The sequence below is a fragment of the Lissotriton helveticus genome, chromosome 7 (assembly GCF_964261635.1).
Source record: "Lissotriton helveticus chromosome 7, aLisHel1.1, whole genome shotgun sequence".
NCBI classification, from domain to species: Eukaryota; Metazoa; Chordata; class Amphibia; order Caudata; family Salamandridae; genus Lissotriton; species Lissotriton helveticus.
The window spans coordinates 1581928210-1581953594 of record NC_136068.1 but is presented as its reverse complement, the minus strand read 5'-3'; the positions used below and the strand labels follow the sequence as shown (position 1 = coordinate 1581953594).

The following is a 25385-nucleotide window of genomic DNA, read 5'->3' as shown; positions in this document are numbered from 1 at the left end:
AGAGGAACATAGCTTGGAGAGAGGAAAACGACCCACACATGGCAAAAGTAGCACTATGGGTGCGTTTCATTGATGATTTGTTTCTGTTGTGGAAAGGAACCACAGCGGAATTTGAGACCTTTTTTAACATCTTAAATTGCAATGATGTGGGTTTGAAATTCACATATAACATCAAACCAAAAGAAATTGAGTTTCTGGACATTAAAGTGTTCATAAAGGATAACAAGATTGAAACGACTACCCACAGAAAGCGAACGGCAACGAACAGCATCCTCCATGGTCAAAGCTTCCACCCCAAAAAACTGATAAAAAGCATTCCTTACGGAGAGTTTCTTCGTATGAAGAGAAATTGCTCAACAACAGAGGAAATGGAGAAAAAGTTTAAAGACACTGAAAGGCAATTTCTAGAAAGAGGCTACAACCACACAGACATAGCACATGGAGAAGAAAAAGCCAGACAAAAAACAAGATTGGAAACACTTACTAATAAAAAGAAAGACATTGAAAACGCAATTGAGGAACGACCACGAATGATTGTTACATACAACAAGGAAAGTCACAAGATTCAGAAAATTCTTTCAAAATACTGGCATATCTTAACAAAAGATCCAGATATTGGAAAGGACATTGGAACAGGCCCTCTAATTTCATATAGAAGAGCGCCAAACCTTACAGACCATTTGGTAAGAAGTCACTTTACATCAAATAAACCTACAGACTGGCTTCAAAAAAGAAGCAATGGATTTACAAAGTGCATGACCTGCAAAGCCTGCAAAATAGGTCAAAACACCACCATACTAAAAGACCCCTCTGGAAAAGAACCTGCGAATCATCATTTGTGGTATATATGCTGAGATGCTGCTGTGGAAAAGAATATATAGGCAGTACGAAATGCCCTTTGAAAAAAAGAATATTGGAACATATTCGAGCGATACAAAATGATGACAATGCCTATGCCATGGCAAAACATTTAAAACAACATGAAGGAAAAACATGGCAGGACATAAAATATTTGGGATTAGCGACAATTCCAAATCAAGAACGCGGGGGGGATAGACTCTTAAAGTTGAGAAGATTAGAGTCTAAATTGATAATTAAATTCAAAACAAAGTACCCCAAAGGCTTGAACGCAGATGAAGAAATGCATGTTCATTTGTAAAAGAATTGTAGTAAAGTTAAAAATGAGATACAGTATGTTTTGCTTACAATGCGGACCTCTGAAGTTGGTGAATTTACTTAATTAATAACATGGGCACATATGTGGGGCAAAGGGCACTCAGCCCTAGTAACAACTCAATCTAAGGATCAGACATCCCTGAGATCGTAGCGCATAACAAAGCGCAAACGACATTAAACACATAAAGGTGAATTATAATACGTAATAAAAGTCCTACTAAAGGACAAATACGTATTAGCTGGGACTGAGTCTTTAGAATTCTCCCCACATAAATGCCCAACTTAAATTAACTGAGAATAAAGTTAAAAACAAAACAAAGGGTTACTAAACTGTAAATGAAACTACAATGCCCATAATGCATCACCGCCACGAGATACAAGGTGAAAGCATAAAATGAGAAATGAAAGAAGGACTAATTGTAGAACACTGCCGTGACCAAGAACGTTTGCTCGAAACGCGTAGGAGTTTTGCTTAAGACCTGTGTGATTAAACTGTGATTTATCTGCCAAGAAGTGTGCCGCGTGAACTTTTCGATATATATATATATATATATATATATATATATATAATATATATATATATATATACTAGCAGCCCGTCCCGACGTTGTCCGGGTATGAATTGCTGCCGGCCAGTAGTATATTGTTTTGTAGGATTTCGTTTTAATAGCATTTCTTATCTGTGACAGGCCTGTGAAACGCTCCCATTCACAGTGCACTGCTGATGCCCTTAAGAGTGCGCGTTAAGTAGTGTGTGAACTCGAGTTTCCCTACTTTATTTTTCCTTGCAATATTATATAGCGCGAACTCGACAACATGGCATGAGCACAATTTACATTACAGAAGAACACATTCATTTGTGGTAGGCACGGGAGACAAAGCGATTTGTCTGGAATCACAGGATGTTGAGCTGATGCCGAGATTCGAACGTAGCTCCCCAGCTCTAAAGTTCGCAATTCTAGAACTTGTGGCGGGAGGTGTGTCTAAAAGTGTATATCGGTGCTGACCATCAATGAGAGAGACCTGTGCATTTTTCAAATCGTGGTGAGAAAATATGAGTATGTTGCTGGAGATGTGGGCCGCCGTGCCACCAATGTACTTCCCGGGGGAGGGTAAACACCCATTATTCTGCAACTTTCTTTCCGCATACCATCACTCCGCATACTTTCATTATGAAAGTACCATGACTCCGCAATGCCATTATAACGCATGGCATTACATTTTATATGCTTTTACCACACATACATTTACAACGAAATTTGTAGTAAATGCATGAATGGTAAAAGCATGTTTTTTTTTAAATGTTTGGATAAGGTAAGTATGGGTATAGGGGTATATGTTTTGGGGTACTGAGATATGTTTTGGGGTGTTTGGGTATTTTAAGGGTTCAGATATAGTTTTGGGTTATGGGGTACAGGGGTAGTTTTAGGGTTTAGGGATAGGTATGGGTTTTGTGGTACAGGGGTATTTTTAGGGTTCAGGTCTAGGTTTGGGTTTTGGGGTATAGGGGTATTTTATGGGTTCAGGGGTAGGTTTGGGTTACAGGGGTATTTTAAGGGTTCAGGGCTAGGTTTGGGTTTTGGGGTACAGGGGTATTTTTAGGGTTCAGGGCAAGGTTTGGGTTTTGGGGTACAGGGGTATTTTTAGGGTTCAGGGGTAGGTTTGGGTTTTGGGGTACAGGGGTATTTTTAGGGTTCAGGGGTAGGTTTGGGTTTTGAGGTACAAGGGTATTTATAGGGTTCAGGGCTAGGTTTGGGTTTTCGGGTACAGGGGTATTTTTAGGGTTTAGGGATAGGTTTGGGTTTTGGGGTACAGGGTATATTTATAGGGTTAAGATGGGTTAGTGTTTAAGGGTTTTGGGGTATTTTAAGGAGTAAGGGTGGGTTATGATTATGGGGTGCAGGGGTATTTAAAGGGAACAGGGTAGACACCCGGAGCTGAAATGTACAGAACCTGGGAAGAAAAAACAATGAAATATTGGGCACAACGCTCGCTTTTTTTTCCTGTAATCCCGCGCCCAGCACACGCCCACAGCACACGATATGAGACATGGCATGAAGGGCGGAACGTACCACACGCCCCCAACGTTTGTCACGCCCCCAGCACACGCCCACAGCACAACGCAGACACGCCCACAAGGGACTACTTTGCTGGCACGGTTCTTTTACCTTTTAAATGTATATGGTGGGCGTCTGCATAGCCTATGTCCTTCTGCTGCAACTGCCTTTTCCAACGCTGTATTGGGTGTTGTGATTGGTGCTGTGGTTCCTGAGATTACCCGCCTCAAAGGTTTGGGCTTTCTCTTTATTATATTAGTATAGATATATAAATTCAATAGTTCCTCTTTATTCAGAAGATCACTCCGGACACTGCGGGGCTTAAAAACAGGTACTTTATTCAGGATTTTTTAGCAGACCGGTTTCAGTTTCGGCGTGTGCCTTCTTCATGTGCTATCGTCCTTAATCTGTGAATAAACCTCACTCTTTGTGTATTTATAGCTCCTCCCTCCTAGTGGCGGCTGGGCTCACCTGCGCCGAATTGCTTGTGCTCGCATCAGTGTTTGGAACTACAAGTCCCGGAATACAGCGTGCTGGCAATCTGAACGTAGGTTGATGAGGCTTCACTCTTTAACAAAATTGTGGCAGTATATATATATATATATATATATATATATATATATATATATATATATATATATATATAATATAACCCATTCAGACAGAAATAAATACAGATATAACAAACCTATTTTGAATCTGAATAGACCTACTTCCTGCTGAATCCTGTCCTAGCCAATATGTCAATATCTCTTTTGTATTTTCAAGAAATGGATTGCTACCTCTAGGAGCTGCGAATGTTACTGCCTACTCCCTGTCTTACTTCATAGTACTTTGATGTGGTTCGGTCTTTGTCTAGCACCTTACAAATTGCAAATAACTAAATCAAAAAGTAAAATAAATCCTCCTGTCATTCCCAGGACTATACTTGCCTGCTTCCCATTTTAATAGTGAAATATTATGCAAATTTCAAATTTCGCAACTCTCATTAACATGGTTTCCCAACACCCTCTAATGAAGTTCTCTGTACTGTCTGGAAGGTGACATAATATAATAATATAGAAACTACAATAACTGGAAAATAAATACAATATGTAGAGGAATCCAGATTATCTAAAGTAAACAATATTTACTGGCCAAAGCATTCTGGTGCATCTCTTTGTAAAGAACACGGATGATATGTGTGATGCTAGACACTGCTTCAATTAGGATCAAAGCTAACGGATACTTTTAAACAAGAGAATAAGAAGTGATAAGATGAGGGAACAGAAGGGAGAAGCAGAGACACTGGAAAATAAATAAGTGAAGTTGATGGAAGGAAAAGCAGAACAAATCTGTGATTAAAAGGAATGGGGCCGAAAAAGGAATTGAAGTAGAAAACAAGAAGGTGGATAAAAAAGAGGAAATTGAGGGACCGATAGGTGAGGAAGGGTAAAGAAAGGCTAGAGAAGAAGAGTAAAGCAGAGAAGAGGCGATCAAGGTAGGGAGGGCAGAAAAGGAGGAAACATACAGGAAAAGGGGATAGAGGATAGGAATGATGGTGGTGAGAACAAGTTTCAGAAAAATAATCATCACTGTTAGGGGAGGGTCACATAGATTATGTAGCAGCAAAGGTGGAAGTGGGAGAAAATATCAGATAAGGAACCAGCTGACAGTATATGATGAAAGAAGGAAATAATACCTGCTGAAAACAGGCTTGCACCAGGTTTTCTGGGAACAGATTTCTAATGAGATCAAGGAAGGCATCCAGACTGGACACTTCCTCATTCTTGGTAGAGATGCTGACGTGCTTCTTCAGCTTGGGGTTCCCAGGATGGATTGACAACACTAGGATTACTCCGAGTACCGCTGCCAAAATTGTGGTGGACATGTAATAGACCATGGCACGAGTACCCATCCGCCCGCTGGACTTGGCATCTAGACCAGCTAATCCTAAGGAGAGAAACCAAACAGAAGAAATTCTGGGGTGGTGTGAAGGAGAGAAAGCACATGCATGTTAGCAGTTCGTCATATTTGAGCTATCACTGTTTTTATGACCTTTTATGAACTCCACAAAAAAGGAGACCGATGGAAACAATATTTAAATATGGTAAAAAGATACCTGCTTTATAGAAATCGTTTACGACATCAAAGCAATTACATAATAATTGCTTCATTTGAAATATGTGACTATAGTGAACAATCACTACACCTATGTTCCAAAGCAACAACCATTTGTTGCACATTTTCCAGCTGATCTATCCCTAAAATAAAAGCTGATTTACCTTTTCTAGGTTTAATATGCCGTCTGGATGTTGCTGAATATTCATGTATGTATGAAGAATTTCTATAGATCAAACCTATCCAAAAATCATAGGGCGCTTACCACCAAGCAGCTATATCCAGAGGTTGAAGATGACAGGGGACAGTATGGAACCCTTGGGGACTCCACAGGTGTTATGTGGTAATGCTAATAGGTATTAATGTGTGCATGACCCACTACTCACAATGGTATGATGGCAACTGTCTCGGGTCCTAAGTAACAGCCCCTTTTTTAGAGCCTGCAGCACTAGGATGCCAGTACGTTCTAGGATGAGCATTTACGCATTGGCAAATGTTTAAGGGAGAAGAAAATGCTAGCGTTCGCACTGTGGTGTACAAAAAAATCTGAGAAGAGATGGGCTGTGTGCACAGAAGCTCTGTGCATTATGGTGCTGCAGACCTCATGTTCTGAAGGATACGAATATAGTGCATGTAATCATAGTTGACACTGGTGATGGTGAATTGGTGAAGGCAGACCTCTGCTATGCTGGCAAAGGTGCCCTTGTGTCCTTGAGGAGGTTGGACTATATGTGTGTGTGCGCATCAGGGACCTGCATGTGAAAAGGATCCTTGAGTGACATAATTCTAGTTCAACAAGTGAGAAGCTTAGTGTTTCTCTGGTGGAACAAGAAATTGCATGTTACAAGTTTCCAGATATGACTGTTATTTGATTAATGGCACCACTTTATACCATCTATGCACATGAAACTGTAAAATCTGTGTTGGTGCAGAAGATATATATTGGGCTACATAATATGTGATGGTACAGGAGAGACCTCAGCAGAGGTCCTAGATGACATAAGAAGATAAAGGACTCCACATTAGTGTATAGCCTGGACCAATGACAGAAGTTGGTTGAATAGTTATACTATCAGGTTCAAATTTGGACAGTCGGTTTTTGAATTCCTGATATAAACCAGTCCAATCGGATGGTACAGATGAAGGATATCCTTCTAATTTCATGGCTGTTTCTGATTTTAAATTTGTATCTCAATTTATTGGGCAGATTTGAAATATTAAGATTTAATGATTTAACATTGTATATATTCTTTCACACGCACTTTTTCACACTGTGCCCGGAGCACCTTATTTATGCTTATTGCCTATGTAGTAAATTGAACTATACAGAGGCAATTTATTTTAACTCACAAAAAGATGTGTGTCTTTCGTGGGTCAATGATTTATTCCTTTTCCTAATTTCTGGTGGGACTGTTTGTGATCTTTTATTTCCCTCAAGGTTATACATTTTCTTTTCAAATTCTTTTAACAAACATTTCTTTCCAGATATTATTTAATGCCCCGGGTTCTGCAGTACACAGGCTAAACCCCATGCTACATTGTGTACTATCAGGTAGCAAGAAATCCACTATGTTGGGCATGGGGCACGCAAGGTTTGTTGCTTTTGTGCTTACTCCATGTTTCGAGCCTGTGCATAGTTTGAATGATGTAGTTGAGATTGGCATTTGTTCATTTGCAAAACATTCGTAGGTGATGAGTTGCCTGTATCATAGGCACAGTTTTTTTTAAACAACATTTTTATTATAGCTTCCAAAATACAACCACCACCTATAGGGGCTCAATGTTCTACCAGTTTACATTTCCATATGTGCAGTACATCAATTTTCAGACATTTGCATTAAAGTTATTCAAGGATAGCAAAATAATGCACACAGAACAGTATTGATAATAGCCCCTCCCAGTGCAAACAGTGACACCCCCACCCCACTCTGTCCCACCCATGCCCCTGCCCTTGTGTCACTTTTTTCTGTGTTCCCCAATACATAATTTATTGGGGTACATCAATAAAGAACACACTGTCATGTAGTACAATGTTATCATTCTCCTCAACAAGTAACCAAGACAGAATAACAGCTTTATCAACTGTGCTGGAACTTTTCCACCCCTCAATGCAACAGTGCCCTCGGACGTGCCCAAAGCTTCTCTAGACCTTGTAGGTGTCTTAAGTGACATCCACTCTGTGCAAGGTGTCCTATATAGTTCTTATTTCCATCTCAGGCCCCACTGGTGTCCCATCACCCCATTCATCTCCTGTGCATCCCCTTGGGGAGGTCTAGTCCCCAAAATAGATATAGTTTCTAGGGGGTACCCGGCATCTCCCCAGGTGAGTATGGATCAGGGTTCTTCATGGAATCTACTCATGTCACCCAGTCCCTGGCCATGACAAGTGATCGATGGCCACGCAGCACTATGCTCTTGTATCCATCCAGCCCACAGTTCAAATCCCTTTTTCCACACTGCCACCTGGGGTCTCATTGGGGCCTTCCAGTTCATGGTGATTTCCTGCATTGCAATGATAAAGGCTAAGTTTCGAAACTTGCTTGTAACCTTAGTATTGGCAGTGTGCTGGAACCAGCTCTATAGGTCAGGCAGGTGCAGGGATTAGAAGCCTTATTTAGGGCCTCCTTTTTCCCAGAACAAATAATGTTTTTGAATGACACTGTTCAACAGACATCTTGTCTTGGGTTAGCCAAGATAAAAGATTTAAACAAAACGTCCATACCAACGCCTAAACCGGATAGTGAAAACACTACAGAAGTGGTGGTCGACGTAAATACAACTTTATTTAATAACAGAACAGATCCTGATTGGAACAAATGGTTAATCTGGCCCACAGACACAAACAACTGTCAAGATAGATTCCTGAATAAAACACAAGGGTTCACCTTCACTAGGCCAGATCCAAGATATGTCCAGAGACATCATCCAGGGATAGTAACATAATACAGTGTGGGTAAACTGTGCCTTGAATGGCTACAAAAATCGACACTGAAAGAAGTAAAACAACACTATCTTTACTTAAAGATAGCGTTGATTTGAGGGACTTCTTACAGGGACCTACTAAACCACGTCATAAACGTTTTATATATGCCGGTATCTATGCCCTATATAATGAAGCATGGAAAACAACGCAAGCAGAGACTGCAGAACGAATACGATCGTATTAATTTAGAGAAATCTCTCTCTGTAGTTGACAATGGGTTAATGACTCTGTCATCCAGAATATATTTTTTGGACAGCATAGTATCCTCTGCCATAGACATAATGAAACAGGACTTGGTCATGTTACAACATGGTCATTCACAATTGCTTTCTATATTGCTTTTGGGCTGGACGTTACAAAACCTTCATTCTGGCTATGTGCCTTGGCGTCTAATCAACACCATGTCATTGTTTTCTGAATTTAACCTTACAGATAAACAAATCACATTGGCACAGAGGGGAGCAGACTATACGGTGCTGAGCATTGAAAAACTGGAAAGATTACCATTAACTGTTTCTGGGAAACCAGCAACAGAATGGATAATACACTGTACAATCACTCGGCCTGTTACGATTTTTCATTTTCAGTATTGCTTGAAAGATATACCAGCAGGCGTATATGAAAGGTTGGGTAAAGAATACATCAAGACATCCTGGGATTTACCTTATACACACAAATGTTGGAGTGGGGGAAAATAAGTGTTTCTTAATGGTACGAATTGCGAAAATGCATTAAGCAGTTCACTCTTATGTTAGGGTATTAATTTACACGGGGCCTGCGATTATTCCTTTGAACAACTTATTCTGCCACCTGCAAGGTTCTCCAGCTGCAGTGATTGATCCAATTTTTAGGCAGCTTTCTAATGGAAGTTACATTATGTTGAATGATCACAGCTGCTGTGGCATGTTGCCAGGAACCCCCTATCTCATAACTGTGTCAGCCAGGGTCACTTGCTGTACGCAAGTATTGTTTCCTAAAACTAAGACAGACGGGGAGTCGCCATTATGACCTTCACTGAACATCTCTTCTATACAAATTGATACTTTAAGCAGAATGAAAGCCATTCTTTTACAAAAAACTGTGCCACTGACCTCGGCCAAAGCGATGTATGATCTGAAAGTTGCAAGGACTTCTGCAGAGATACATGCGCTTTTATCGACAAACTGCCCTATAAATTTCTCAGAAATGTTAGGTCGTATCTTAAACATGTCTGATACGAGTGGTATTGTACATGTATTTAAGACAGTTTTTATCTGGACTGTTAGCACCCTTTGAAGCAGTCCTAGGCATATTTCCAAACTTCGTGCACTCTGTGTTTGGCGGCCTGCCTCTCATTTTGGGACTCGTAGCAGGGATACTATTTTTGCTCCTACTGCTCCGATATAGCAAGCCAAGTCACCATCGACACCCAAATCATCTTGGAGAACACTCTCCTGGCAATGAAGTGTCCTGAGCGCATGATACAAATACTGGGATTTACTCGTTTAAGAGATTTGAATACCACGTGGTTTCTATCATTCCGACCAATCTGGCAAGATTGCATCCTACCTGTTCTACGATGCTTGCTATGTGGAGAAGAATGCGTGCTAGACATCTGACTGACACTCCCATCAGTGCTGCCAACGGAAGTTGATACTTTGCTTGAACAAGTAACGGCTCATGCACTGTGTTGTCCCCAGCGGCTACCAATCCTGATGACGGCATTCGTTGAGATCTCACAGACGCAAAATGCAGACGGTGAGATACGTGGAGCAACAGGCACACATGTACCATCTACTTCGAACATTGCTAATGCGTCTGACTCTGACGGCGATGCTTCTCATCTATGTGCAGTTGATCTTCTTAACAAGGTAGTCTAACTTTCACCTACAATAGTATACAAATTCTTTACAAGCTTAGAAGATTTGATGTTTTCCCCAAAGAATGACACCGAGTTTTGAAGTTAGCACACAGTGTTCTGTGACACTTTGAATTCGACCTTCACTTTTGAAAACAAGCTCCTAACTTTGGAACTCTATTTTTCTATGATCAGATTTTTTTCTATGATCAGATTCCCCCCCCCCCCCAAATTTGTACTTTTTTTGGGGGGGCACAAAGTAATCTGCTTAAAGTAGAACTATTCCTAGAGGTCTAGAATTCTTTGAATACTTCCAAGAGACAATATTTGACCTTGTCAACACTCAATGATTTTATATATTCTGTCATGGAATAGTCTCGACTTTTCTTCTGTATTTAAGAGCAATTTCATAAATGTATTTTTATGATTCATTAGGATAGCGTTTCAAACGTCATCTATATGCTTTGAATTAAACATTTCTTTTAAATGCGTACAGCACAAATGCTTTTTTCATGTACAACCATTTCAAATGCATTTTTATGTATTTTGAGTGGGGTTTCAACACATCATGTTTAGATATATTTTATGTGTTTAGAACTTAGTAATGTCGTACATAATAAAGTGGAGTGGGTGTTGTGTGGCGTTTTAGGCTCTGAGTGAATTTTCCCGATTCATGCCCTTATGTTGTTACAATTGACATTGCCCTAATATAGGCATAGAAATCAAGCCCTTATTTAGACATAACCCGTGCAGACCAAATACAGGCATGGTTACTTCCACCCGTACCAAACGTCACAACGATTTCTTGGAAAAACGGCTTAAGCAGTCAGGGACCTTCCCTTGCTTGAATATTGATTTACGTCAAACTATGCCATTCCTAGACACCTTTAAGGTATCTTCACTTGCTCTAGCAAGACACGGTGGTTCGGAGCAGTTCGACTATATACTTGGCCGACGAAGCTCACTACAGCAAGTGCCGAAGGAAACCGACCCTCCAGCTGACGCACTGATCGAGAGATCCAGCTCCAGTGTTTCAAAGCTTCCCTTGCGGGGTGTTGGGAAATCAAGTCCTGAGACAGATATACCAGACCTCCTTCATTCTAACTAAGGTATGGAGCTGAGTAGAACCTAGAGAAATCTTAGATAGATTCTTGGCTAAGAAAACTAAAACCTATGCTACACAATACTTACTTCTTCCCGCGTACTAGGCCTAGGTTAGGTACATTGGGGTAGGCATATTTTAGAAGCACCAGTTGAGTATTTTTAGTCATTGTTATTTATGTATGTATTTATATATGGTTTAGGAACCATACAATGCTCTTACAGTATTATTTTATAATATTGTTCTTGCTGTACGCATTATACTTTGCAGTCTGCAGTACGATTGTAGCATTTCACTTTTCTTGCATGAGAAAGAAGACTGTTTAATAAACCTTTTATTGAAAATGCTCGTCTCTTTATTCCTCTGCAACTCTGTAGAAACGAAGCATGCACGATTGACTGAGTGAAATACTTATCTATTGTTTCCGCGACTCTAGAGATATATTTCTTATTCTTGGGAAACAAAGTTGTCATGTTTATGCAGTTGTCAGAAACTAATACCTTCTTGTGAATTCGAGAAAGTTTCTAGTGACCTCTGAGCTAGCTGTCACTCACTATTAAGTTTAATATATTCAATAGAGACCTAGTCGACCTCAGTCCTACGCCTAATCTCTAGGATATATTATTCCAAAGCGCAGAGCCCATTGGGAATATAGGAACTACACTACACCACGACGACCCCAGCACTCTCCACGCACTCAACACTGGACGCAGCAACAATTGCCAGCTCTCGATGCCGAGCAACACCCATGGCCCGATCTCCCCCCTGCACTGCCTCCGCACCTTCACCCACCTCCGGACCCAGGCAGCCACCCGCAACCCACCAGACACCACCGTACACAAGCCCCTGAGCCACATCCTCCTCAACGTATCTCCCTGCACAGATATGCCGTAGAAATCTGGGACCTCCTCAACACTCACCCGCCCGATGTTGCCTTCTTAACAGAGACCTGGACCAACGCCAGCTCCGCTCCAGACATCGCAACTGCCATCTCAGATGGATACAAGATCCTGAGGAAAGACTGCCCCAACCGCCCGGTGGAGGCCTCGTCATTGTCCACAACACACTCTGACGACGCCTCGCCCCTCATGGAACACATCCACTTTCAGATCCAGCCCAACCCTAAAATGACGTTCCGCGGAACACTCGCCTACAGACTTCCCGGACCCCGCAGTGCACTCTTTTCACCAAAGTCATCTCAGACTACATTGCTCCCCACACCCTCACCTCCAAGGACTACATACTGCCGGGAGATCTGAACTTCCACCTAGACAACCTTAGCGATCCCAACACCACCGCCCTCCTGGAGAACCAACATAGGACTGGAGCAACTTGTTTGCACCCCCACACACATGGCAGGACACACACTCTACCCCATCTTCGCCATAGGAAACAAAATTTGCTTCAGCCACACCACGTAACCGCTCTGTGCAGACCACCACTGCATCCATTTCTCCTTCTCGAAACCAACTGCACATAAGCGAACGCCCCGTCTCCCACACAGAAACAAGAACAAAGTCTTAGAAGAACAACTCACCTCCGCCCTCAGCCGCACTCCTCCCCCTACTACAGCAGACGCCAAATAAGCAGCAAGCAACCTCCACCATTGATTGCCAACTGCACCAACACTCTTGCCCCCTCCAAAACACCACCAGATGACACAACACAAAAGCCACCTGGTTCATCACTCACTCTTGCTGACTACTGGAAAAAACGTGGAGACGTGGAGAAACAGCAAAACCCCGGAAGCAAGCTCCGCCTACAAGGCCGCCACCTTGACACACCACCAACTCTTCAAATCAACAAAGAGAAACTTCATCCAAGACAGAATCCTCTCCAAATCCCACAACTCCAAGGGATTCTTACCCATCATACAAGAATTCACCAGACCCAACAGCAAAACAACCAACGTCCCTCCCTCCCAAGACCTCTACAACAAACTCAGCTTCTTCTACGGCAAGAACAAGCCGCTGTACGACAACTTTGACGACCAAGACCACGGCATTGCCCAACACCCCGCCCTCAGCGACGCCATCCAACAAACCCTCATCACCTGGACCCTTCTCACCACAGAAGACACTGCAAAGACAATGAAAAGCATTGACTCCGGAGCACCCACTGACTCCTGCCTGCTGCACATCTTCCAAAGGGCTTCCACCACCATCGCACCCGAACTATCAACTGCTCCCTCGAAACCGCCACATTCCCCGATGACTGGAAACGCTCCAAAGTCAAACCCTTCCTAAGAAGACATCTGCAGACCCGACAGATCTCAAGAACTTCAGGCCCAACTCACTACTCCCTTTCGCTGCCAAAGTCATCGATAAAGTCATCAACACCCAGCTAGCACACTTCATAGAAACCAACAACATCCTAGACACCTCTCAATTCGGATTCCTCAGCAACCACAGCACTAAGATCGCCCTCATAGAAGCCACCAACGACTTACTTGCCCTCCTCGACCAAAGCCACACCGCAGCCTTCATCCTCCTGGACTTTTCAGCAGTCTCCCACCGCACACTAGCCACCAGACTCCACAATGCTGGCTTCCAGGGAAAAGCCTTAGACTGAATTCGATCTTTCCTCTCAGGAAGAACACAAAGAATAAGACTCCCGCCCTTCCTCTCCAAACCAACACAGATCAGAAGCAGAATACCCCAAGGATCCTCCCTCAGCCCCACACTCTAAAACATCTACATTGCCTCCTTGCAACCATTGTCAGAAAACAGACTCAACAAAGTCTCATATGCCGACGACTCCCAGGTCACCTTCTCCTTCACCAAGGAACCAGACATCACCAGGCACTGTTTCCAAGAAGGGATGAAAGATGTTGTACCCTGGCTGAACAGCAGCTGCCTGAAGCTCAACTCTGAGAAAACAGAAGTCCTCATCCTCTGCTACCCCCTCCTCATGGGACAACAGCTGGTGGCGCCCTCCAATGAACCACACCTGCAACCTCGGCATCATACTCGACTCTTCACTTACCATAAACTGCCAGATCAAGCCGTGTTCTCCACTTGCTTCAACACCCTCTACATACTTTTCAAGACCTTCAAATGGACCCCCAAACACCAGTAAGACCATCACCCACGCGCTTATCACCAGCAGACTGGACTACGGAAACGTCCTCTACTCCGGAATCACCCAAAACCTCCGCGACCTCCACTGGCTCCCCGTCGAAAGTAGAACCTTCAAACTGCTCACACACACCTACAGAGCCATCCATAAAACCGGACCCCAATACCTCAACGAACGTATCCCCTTCCACACCCCCAAGAGAAACCTCTGCTCTGCTGATCTCGCCACAGCCACGGTCCCAAGCATCCACAGGGGCCAGAGCGGTTGGCAGATCTTTCTCCTACCTCACGCCCAAGAACTGGAACAATCTCCCCCACCACATCCGACAAAGCCCTACACTGCACCAATTCAGAAAGGACCTCAAAACCTGGCTCTTCGAATGACCTACTGAGCTGCTGGCACCCCTCCCCCCCCCTGCCATGACCCCCTGCCCCTATGCGCTTGGAGACTCTCACGGGTCAGTAGCGCGCTTTAAAACACAATTGACTGATTGAATGGCTGATTTAACACCTGACAGACCCTTATGATTAAAGCAATGTATAGGGTTTGTAGGTTATACCCACAGCAAACAACTGAGATGTACCTCGCAATGAATTTTCATTGTTTACCGACTATATATACATTTAGATATTAAAATGAAAAGAATGAAAAATGGGTATGAAGCAAACCTATATGTTTCTGAAATGTACACAAGATACTGAGTGGAACAACAGTGGTCATTTGCTTACCTATTAATTTGTGTTTACCCATACTATCGGGTGATTCAGAGAGCTTTTGGCAAAATGTCTTCATTCTTGCACATTGGCTTACATTTGGAATGGAACACTGCAGAGAAGCAATCAGTAATGGCAAATGTTCTACTGTTTGGTGTTCTTAAATGTCTCCTGATGCAAACATTACCCCTTTGTGAGCGCCTGAGACACAAAACTAACCAAAAGGTGACCTAAAGACATCATGTTTCACTCAGCAAAGTCCATGCCTTTTTCGAGGGAATGTTGGTTGTTACTTCACGACACCACCTAGGGAAACGTATAATGCAACATGGACAGATCTAATTCTACCACTCAAAACCAACCCTTTTTGCAATGTGGGTAGATGTGGATTTTGGGCCACAGCTCAGCTAGCCCCCAGGGAAACCTACCATACCTGCACATTTCTGAAACCCGGATGAACCAGGGGGAGGCATGACTTACATGGATCGCATAAGGTTTTCTTTTCCAGATGCCCTTGTAAACCTCGAATTGGTTAAAAATACATATTTTCCTCACATTTCTGTGAGAGGGCTGGAAACTACCAAACCTGCACATCTCTGAAAATTAAATACATGGGGGAGTCCAGGGTGGCATTACTTGCATGGATTTTACCAGGTTTTCTTTTCTAGAAGCCCATGCAAACCTCAAACTTTGGGCAAAAACTAGGCCTGGGCGGTAAATTTCGTTACGCTTGTAGAATTTGCAATATTTTGACATTGTTGCATTCCTCGGTGAGCTCAAAAATGTCAAAACCTTTGCAATCTGCTGAGATACAGACGATTTTTCTTGTTCGCGCTTTAAAAATGCGTTCTTGTGCGCGTGGTAGCGACTTACCTGGTCCCTGCGTTCACCGACGAGTTTTCCTATCCGTTCGCCACAAGATGTTGGATTATTGGTAACCGGTCGCGCTATCCCGCGCGGGTTTGCGATCGCAAACATGTCATTCAACCCGGAACAGGAAATAAGCATCGCAAGCAGGATGGCTGCGCCCATTAGCAAGTTAGAGGTAAGTTAGAGGTACATTTCCCCGCGAGCATGCAAAAACACATCCCGAACGTGCGGGAAAAGCAATCTCCGCATCTCCGCGAAAGTTCAGCTTGCTCGCGGAGATTTTGCGCAATTTCGCAATAGTTTGCGAAAGTCAATTTCACAAACTCCGCCCACCCCTACCAAAAACCTGCATTTGCCTCCCATTTCTGTGAGGGAAAGTTCTAGAATCTATAGGGAGCCACAAATTACGTTTTGGGGACTTTGTGTTGCTGGTGCTACGCCGAGCCACAAAGTGGGTTAGCGTTCCCATAAAAACAAGAGGGAAAACGATGTGTGGTAGGGCGTTTCTGGATCAATGCGTATTCTGTAAGTTTACATCACAGAAATGCCAGCAAAATGATGCGTGTGATATTTGCAGAGCATTGTGGATAAGAAACTGTCATGGGATCCATGTGAGGTCTGCCACCGTAGTGGTGCTGTTCCATTTATAATCCCACACTTGCTGTTTTCCTGGTATTTCCTGACATGTCGGGACATGTTATATTCTATACTGAAATATTATCACTACTGCTTTCTGAAACTTCAGTCTGTGATGTAACCTATTTGATATGTCTGCTATCTGACCCTATAACATCTATGTAGCCATAAGAGTACTCTTTAAGTTCTGACAATCAATCAAGCATTGGGACCATCACAACGCTTTAAAGGTATTCTGTTATATCGGCCACCGGGCGGTAAAGCCCCATTTTTAGCTTTCATTACCGATATAATGGAATACCTAGCGACAGATAATACCACTACTATATTGGGTGATTTCAATTTTCCTCTAGAGGACCTGGCTGATAGAGACACAACTACTCTTCTTTCTGATTTACAATCCTTGGGTCTTACACAACGGGTTCTTAAAAGCACCCACGATGCGGGTCATATGTTGGACGGACTGTTTACAAATGTGGGAAATGTTAAAATCAAAAATGTACTACCCCTGACTTGGTCAGACCATCATGTAATCATATTTGAAATTCCCATAGATGGTCCACCCCCTGTTCAAAGGGTGACACATACTAATAACATGATCAAATCATGGAAGGAGATTGATAACCAACAGTTTATCAATCTTCTAATTACATCAAAATACGATAGGCTAGATGACCCCAATCTAGCTGCAGAAGCATATACCCATTGGTTAACCAATGCGATCAATGAGACCGTTCCTACTAAATCATTGTCAAATAATCGAACGACTCCATCTACTCCATGGTTTACTAGTGCCCTTAGAGAGCAACAACAGATATGTAGGAAACGGGAAAGGCAGTGGAGAAAAGCATATTTGCCAGAAAGGAAGGCAATATATAAAAAAGAACTTGTGATATATAAACAGATGTTTATTAAAGAAAAGAGCGCCTATTACTCAGCTCAAATAGAACAAGTTAAAAATTCTAATAGGCAACTTTTTCAAGTTGTTAACAAGTTGTCTAAACTACCTTTGCAAACAACACCGCCGCCTACCCAAGAATTCTGCAATCATTTGGCTGATCACTTCTATGGGAAAGTTAATGATATATATACCAACTTTTCATCCCATACTAACCAACCTTTCTTGGTCCCTCTCACTAATGAACCCAAGTCTACATTTAAGACCTTTCAAAAGGTTGAAATGTCCCAAGTTAAGGAAATTGTGGCTTTAGTAAAGTCTGGATCAGTTAAAGACCCATGCCCACCAGCTAATCTCGTTCCTGTGGCAAATATTGTAGCTGCTTCTCTTACTGAAATATTTAATTCAATGTTCCACACTGGTATTTATCCTGCCATCTGGAAAAACACCTTATTGAAACCCCTCCTAAAAAAATCTCATTTAGATCCGGAGGATGTTAAAAATTACAGACCTATCGCTAGCTTGCCCTTTGCAGCTAAGGTGGTAGAAAAACTGATGAATACTCAAATCTCCCAGTACATTGAACATCATTCTTTACTGGACGACACCCAATTTGGCTTTCGCCAAGGGCATAGTACAGAAACAGCTCTGATCAAGGCCACTGACGAAATAAGAACAATTCTGGATCAGTTTGGGTCAGCTGTTTTGATCTTGCTGGACCTATCAGCGGCCTTTGACACGGTCGATCATAACATCTTGATCAACCGTGTCAATTCCATGGGCATCCAGGATAAAGCAGGAGATCTGCTACTTTCCTTTCTCTCCGATCGCTCTCAAATGGTAACGTTGGGCAATTATCACTCTGCCCAAATGACTTTACCATGTGGTGTCCCGCAAGGCTCATCCCTGAGTCCATTACTATTTAATATTTATGTGATGGACCTAGCAAGAATCATCAAGCTACATGGGATGAGCCTAACATCCTATGCTGACGATACCCAATTGGTATTAGCGATAAAAAACAATGGAGAGAGAGTAGCAGCCAACTTCCAACTAGGCATGCTTGCCATCAGTAACTGGATGGCAGAAAACTGCCTTAAGCTTAACTCCGATAAAACGGAGGTTATGATTTTTGGCAAACTCCATCCGATCTGGTCCAGCTCCTGGTGGCCTGCTGACTTAGGTTCACCTCCCAATCCAGTTGCTAAGGTGAAAAATCTTGGAGTTATTCTGGATGGAAAGCTTACGCTTGCTGCTCATGCAAATACCATCGCATCTGCTTCCTTTTATAAAATTAAAACCATCAAAAAGATCTTACCTTACTTACCTCCCTGTTCCGGCAGAACATTGATCACTGCCTTTGTAATGTCCTCATTGGACTATTGCAATGGGTTGTTTATGAACACCCAACAGAAAGTGATTCGTAAGTTGCAATCGGTGCAGAATGCAGCTGCCAGAATGCTCTCAGCCACACCTAAATTCATGCCTATCGTCCTTGTAATGAAAAGTTATCATTGGCTTACTGTGAAGAACAGAATAAAGTTCAAGGCCTTGTGCATTGCTTATAAAGCAACCCGCAACCAAGGACCTCGCTTCCTTTTAAATGCCTTTTCATTTCATGTCCCCAATAGACCACTACGGTCCGCTAATGCCTTCCTGATGTCCGTGCCAAGAACCAGAACGGTTTCCTGGGGTGACAGACGTTTCGTGGTCTCCACCGCAAAACTATGGAACTCATTGGATTTGGAGATACGATCGTCCCAATCCTTGATGATTTTTCGCAGAAAAATCAAAACATGGTTATTTAATCAATAGCTCCCCGTCGCACGCCCTCTAGAGTTTTAGTTTATTGTTATTAGCGCCGAGACGCCCTCGGGCATTTGTGCGCTTTACAAGTTTCATAAATAAATAAATAAAACATTTGTAAAGTGTGGCAAATCACCCGTGAGGCGAAGCAGATGTTAGCTGCTGCGAGGTGGGGTTTTCATTCGAAAATCCAGGTCTTGAGTTCTCTCCTGAATTGTGGGAGTGACAGTTTGGTCCTGAGGTGCACGGGAAGGTTGTTCAATGGCATGGCTCCCAAGTGTAAGAAGGAGCATCCTCAGCTGTTGGTCGCACAGATCCATGGTATGTCTGAGAGGCAGAGGGAAGCAGATCTAAGGTGTCTGGTCGGTTGGTGGAAGGTGAGGCATTTGTTGATGTATGCTAGTCCCTCGTGCAGGGCCTTGTAAGTGTAGGTCAGCACCATGAACTGGCATCTCTTCTGAATCAGGAGTCAGTGTAGTTTCTTGAAGTGGGATGCAGTATGTGTCCTACCAGAGAAGTCGAGGAAAAGTCTAGCCTTTGAGGTTTGCATGGTTTGGAGTCTCTTTAGGAGGCGTGCAGTGATTCCAACATAATGTGTGTTATAGTGAAGTAGATTGTTTCTGTCGGTCGCTTTGGTAAACACATCTGTTGTAGAATTTCTTTGCCTGTACTGTGCTAGCCACTTACAGGGAAAGAAATTTGAAACAGATGTGTTTACCAAAGCAACTGACATTTTTAAGGTTTAAGAGAATTTCATCCAAAGAGGAAAATTATGACATTAACAGCAACATAATTGTTGAGAAATTCAAAGAAAGAAGCTATCTCAACAGTGTCATCAAAAAAGCTGTAGAAAGAGCCAATATAAAAGACAGAAACCAGTTGTTGACCAAAACAAAAAGCTGCAAACACCCTTAAAAGGCCAGTTTTTGTCCCAAAATACTCCACCCGGAGCTATCAAGATTATGAAAATAGTGCTAAAACACTGGTCCATGGTGCAAACTGAAATTGACTTCAGGGGAATTTTTCATAATCCTCCACTCTTTTCATACCAAAGAACAAGAAATGTTAGAGAATGTTTAGTCAGTCAGTCAAAATCACTTTATTCAGTTAATTAAAACCATAAAAGCATACTACAAAATACACAATAAAATTATTTACAAGAATATTACAAAATCACATTAATCACAAAATGCCAGCGACAAGATCTAATTAATCAATATGCCTATTGAAAATGTCATGAGATTTTTAACAGGGATGGTCATTATTAACAAATCTACCTTTCCTCTTTAATCTGACAGCTGCGGTTAAAAAACTAGCTATGTTAAAAATGTCCCAAACGTTATTTAACATTTGTAAATATTTAAAAGCCGGTCTAGCCTGGGTAAAGCCTTTGCCTTTAAAAATGGGTAATATGAACTGGTTTCGGATGTGCAAAAAGTGGTTGCAAAATAATACAAAGTGCATTGAGACCTGAATGCAAAAATTATCGCAAGTACATACTTTCAGATCCTCCAGCTTTTTCCATCCGATAGGTTCATCAAGGAGCAAATGTAATTGATTCAATCTGAATCGCACCAGAAGAAAACGATGATGCTGGTTGGTCACTATAGTTAAATATGGCTCAATCATTTGTGATGTACATAACAACTGGTGTTCCAGCACGAGGGGTTTGCTTAAGTCCTTGGGCTATCTATCGATTTGCGATATCTGAACATACATGCTTTTAACCCAGAGCATGTCCGCCTTTAGGAGTTGCTCTGGGGAGCTAATTAGCTCTGGTCTCCCTAAATAGGATGCAATCCTTTTTACATAATTTAACCACGGGATGCTGCTAGGTAAATCAAGAGTTAAACAATCATGAATAATAGCACAGTTCATCTCAAGCTCCGGGTTTGTCCAAATACCTATCCATTTAAGTAAAGGAGACATTCCTATAATGCCTGATATAAAACCTATACCCATTTCTTGGGGTATGATATAAGTAGATGTTGACAGTGGCACGGATAGCAAATATCTCAGGAATTTGTTTTTCACTATTTGGACATCCCCTGTGTCCCTGTATCCCCAGAGATCAGAACCATAACTAGCAATAGCAAGGCATTTAGCCCTGTAGATATTTAACATGGCGTGCATAGGTTTGGATCCCAATCTGCGGGCAAAATCTAGGGCTGCAATAGTTGATCTGGCCATTACGTTTCTTTTGGCTTTCATTTGTGGGATCCATGTGCCCCTTTCATCAAATAACACTCTTTAATATAAAAACGACGCCACCCGTGTAAGTTCATTCCCCTCACAATAATGGGTCTTACATTTCTTCGGCTTAACCCCCATGATCATAATATGGGACTTAGAAAAATGAAAATCTAAGTCCAAGGACTTTATAAAAGTGGAAAAAGTTGTAAAAAGATGCTGTAGGCCATTTGCCGTTCGGGCTAATAAAGCAGCATCATCCGTGTATAGGAGAGCCGGAATTAATCTCTCTCCTATACAGGGAATGTCCAAACTAGCACCCGATAAAACTGTTTCAAGATTAGGGTGAATAAAAGTGGGGCTAAAATACAACCCTGTCTCACTCCTTTAATAATACGGATGCTACGTGTTAGGTTGCCTTTTTGGCCAAATCTTACTGTGGCTCTTGTTGCAGGTCCGCCAAAAAGTTTACAATATTTTCATCCAATCCTAACTTCAGTAGTAGATGCCACAACTTGGATCTATTAACACGGTCGAAAGCTGAAGAAAGGTCCATGAATGCCAGATGGAGTGATCCCAGATAACAGAAGCAAATTTAGGCACTGGCCCGTAGTACCGCTCCCTTTCCTAAATCCATACTGAAGATTTGAGAGGATGTTAACGTTTCAGCCACTCTTTAAATTTGACCAAAACCACTCTGCCTAAAATCTTCACGGTGGAATCTATCAAAGAAATTGGCCTATAGCAGCACAGGTCACTTCTAGTTCCCTTTTTAAAAACCGGTACTATTACTGATCGTGACCATGATTGTGGTAAACCCACTTCACAGGCTGTATTAAAAACATTGGCTAACAATTCAGACCAGAGGAGGATATTAGTTATGAAGAGGTCGGCAGGAACCCCATCCGTGCGGGGGGCTTTATTTCTTGACATTTGGGCTATGGCCACCGCTATTTCCTTATCTGTAAAAGTTAGGGAATATTTCTTGCCCACGTAGGTGGGACTCCTGGATTCGATATCTTCCCGATCCCCATATATAACTTTAAAATGATTGAATCAGTCCTCTTCAGGGATGTTACTCTCCAAAAAACTACCCTTATTATCAGAGAAGAAAGGCCCGTTCACAATATTCCAGAATTTGGTGCGGTTCCTTATCACATCAGTTGACATTAATTCATTAAAAGCATCAGGTTTAGTCTCTGACTTATGGGCATTTATTGCCAATGTATACACTTTCCTACAGGTAACGATCAAGGTCTTATCTTGTGGTCTACTTTTTAGAGCACCCATTAATTTTTGATGCGCCACTGAACATCTATGCTCAAACCACCTTTCTCCTTTATTTGTGTGTTTCTTATGGGAATACGAGAGGTTTTGTGCTGCCTGCATACAAATTTTACCATAGGCAATTAAAACCCTGTTACCTCTAGCCCCACTGTCGCAACACAGCTCCATTTCTGGCCCTACTTTGTTGACTAATTAATTAGGGAAATCTTCTGGGATAACCATACACCATTTCGGTCTACGGCCTATTCTTAACTACTACTATAGGTGCCCATTTATTGACTTCCGAGTTAAGGGCAATACCCCTACCACCCCCCACCAGTCCCCCCCACCCCCTCCATATCAATTGTATGGGATTGTGGCACTAAATTGTGACCACATTGCTATATAATCTTTAACATATAGTTCAAGGACAGTGTTTATAAAAATATAATCAATGGTCGTGTGGTTTCCCCTTCCGTTAAAGGTTGGAATAACATCCATATCACCGAGATTAGTTGGATATGAAAGACCAAGATCTGTTATGGTTTGCTCCAGGAATTCACCTTGTGATGTGTGTTCAAAATGTATCTCCGAGAACCTGTCATGCCCTAAACTATCAGAGACACAACAGCTCTTAAAACATAAGTGTATATTAAAATCCCCTAAAATAACAACCGAATAAGGTGTCGGATGATTTTCCTTATAACCCTCTAGGTAGGTTTTAAGGCTAAACAAGTGTTCAGTGACTGTATTTCTATCAAATGAAATATAAAAATTAAACAATTAAAACGATGATTGATTTTACAGGTGTAATCTCAAAAACTAGACAGTTTGCTAATCCTGTTTCTAGTTTGCGATGACTCCCAGTAACCTTTAAAGCGATCAAGGAAATCAAGCACCCTTTCGGTCTTCCCATAGCAGATGGTCTAGAACATGGGTACTCACTTTCTCTCGGGGGCCAAATTTACAGTGTGGTTTGTGGCTAAGGGCCGCACCGGTGGGGGCGGGGTCAGAGGGGGAGGGGGCGGGGCTAAAGCAAACAAAAATTGTGACCATGAGGTTAAAGACAGGTCCCTGCAGCAGACACCTTCGTCCACTGAGCCACCAGACCCAGCATACACACATCTTTCTCTCTCTCCCTCCTTCTCTCCCTCCTTCTCTCTCTCTCTCCCTCCCTCCCACTCCCTCTGTGTCTCCCTCCCTCTCTCTCTCTCTCTCTCTCCCTCCCTCTCCCTCCCTCTGTGTCTCACTCCCTCCCTCCCTCTGTGTCTCCCTCCCTCCCGGTGTGTCTCCCTCCCTGTCTCCCACTCTCCCTCTGTGTCTCCCTCCCTGTCTCCACTCTCCCTCTGTGTCTCCCTCCCTGTCTCCCACTCTCCCTCTGTATCTCCCTCCCTGTCTCCCACTCTCCCTCTGTATCTCCCTCCCTGTCTCCCACTCTCACTCCCAGGCTCCCTCTCCCTCTGTGTCTCCCTTCCAGTCTCCCACTCTCCCTCTGTGTCTCCCTCCCTGTCTCCCACTCTCCCTCTGTGTCTCCCTCCCTGTCTCCCACTCTGTGTCTCCCTCCCTCTGTCTCCCTCCCTCTGTGTCTCCCTCCCTCTGTGTCTCCCTCCCTCCGTGTCTCCCTCCCTCCGTCTCCCTCCCTGTCTCCCACTCTCCCTCTGTGTCTCCCTCCCAGTCTCCCACTCTCCCTCTGTGTCTCCCTCCCTGTCTCCCACTCTCCCTCCATGTCTCCCTGTCTCCCTCCCTGTCTCCCACTCTCTGTTTCCCTCCCTCCCTCTGTGTCTCCCTCCCTGTCTCCCACTCTCCCTCTCTGTCACCCTCCCAGTCTCCCACTCTAACTCTGTGTATCCCTCCCAGTCTCCCTCTCCCCCTGTGTCTCTCTTCCAGTCTCCCTCTCCCCCTGTGTCTCTCTTCCAGTCTCCCACTCCCCCTCTGTGTCTCCCTCTGTCTCCCTCCCAGTCTCCCACTCTCCCTCTGTGTTTCCCTTCCTTTCTCCCACTCTCCCTCTGTGTCTCCCTCCCAGACTCCCACTCTCCCTCTGTGTCTCCCTCCCAGTCTCCCACTCTCCCTCTGTGTCTCCCTTCCAGTCTCCAACTCTCCCTGTCTCCCTCCCTGTCTCCCACTCTCCCCGTGTCTCCCTCCCTGTCTCCCACTCTCTGTTTTCCTCCCTCTGTGTCTCCCTCCCTCCCTCCCTCCCTCTGTGTCTCCCTCCGTGTCTCCCTCACTCCCTGTCTCCCACTCTCTGTTTCCCTCCCTCCCTCTGTGTCTACCTCCCTCCCTCTGTGTCTCCCTCCCTCCCTCTGTGTCTCCCTCCCTCCCACTGTGTCTCCCTCCCTGTCTCCCACTCTGTCTCCCTCCCTCTCTTTGTGTCTCCCTCCCTCCCTCTCTTTGTGTCTCCCTCCCTCCCTCTGTGTCTCCCTCCCTCCCTCTGTGTCTCCCTCCCTGTCTCCCACTCTCTGTCTCCCTCCCTCTGTGTCTCCCTCCCTCCCTCTGTGTCTCCCTCCCTCCCTCTGTTTCTCCCTCCCTCCGTGTCTCCCTCCCTCTGTTTCTCCCTCCCTCCGTGTCTCCCTCCCTCCCTCTGTGTCTCCCTCCCTGTCTCCCACTCTCTGTTTCCCTCCCTCCCTCTGTCTCCCTCCTGCCCTCTCTCTCTGTCTCCCTTCTCCCTCCCTCTGT

The 25385-nt window shown here is 43.5% G+C and overlaps 1 protein-coding gene across 1 annotated transcript in view; it reads right to left on the bottom strand.

Moving 5' to 3' along the window:
- The window catches only part of LOC144770521 (excitatory amino acid transporter 2-like), a 712365-nt gene that overhangs the window by 581923 nt on the left and 105057 nt on the right, over positions 1 to 25385 (bottom strand). The window contains exon 3 of the mRNA XM_078655127.1: positions 4915 to 5165. Coding sequence (XP_078511253.1) covers positions 4915 to 5165 — 251 coding nt within the window. The remainder of the gene's footprint in view (positions 1 to 4914; positions 5166 to 25385) is intronic.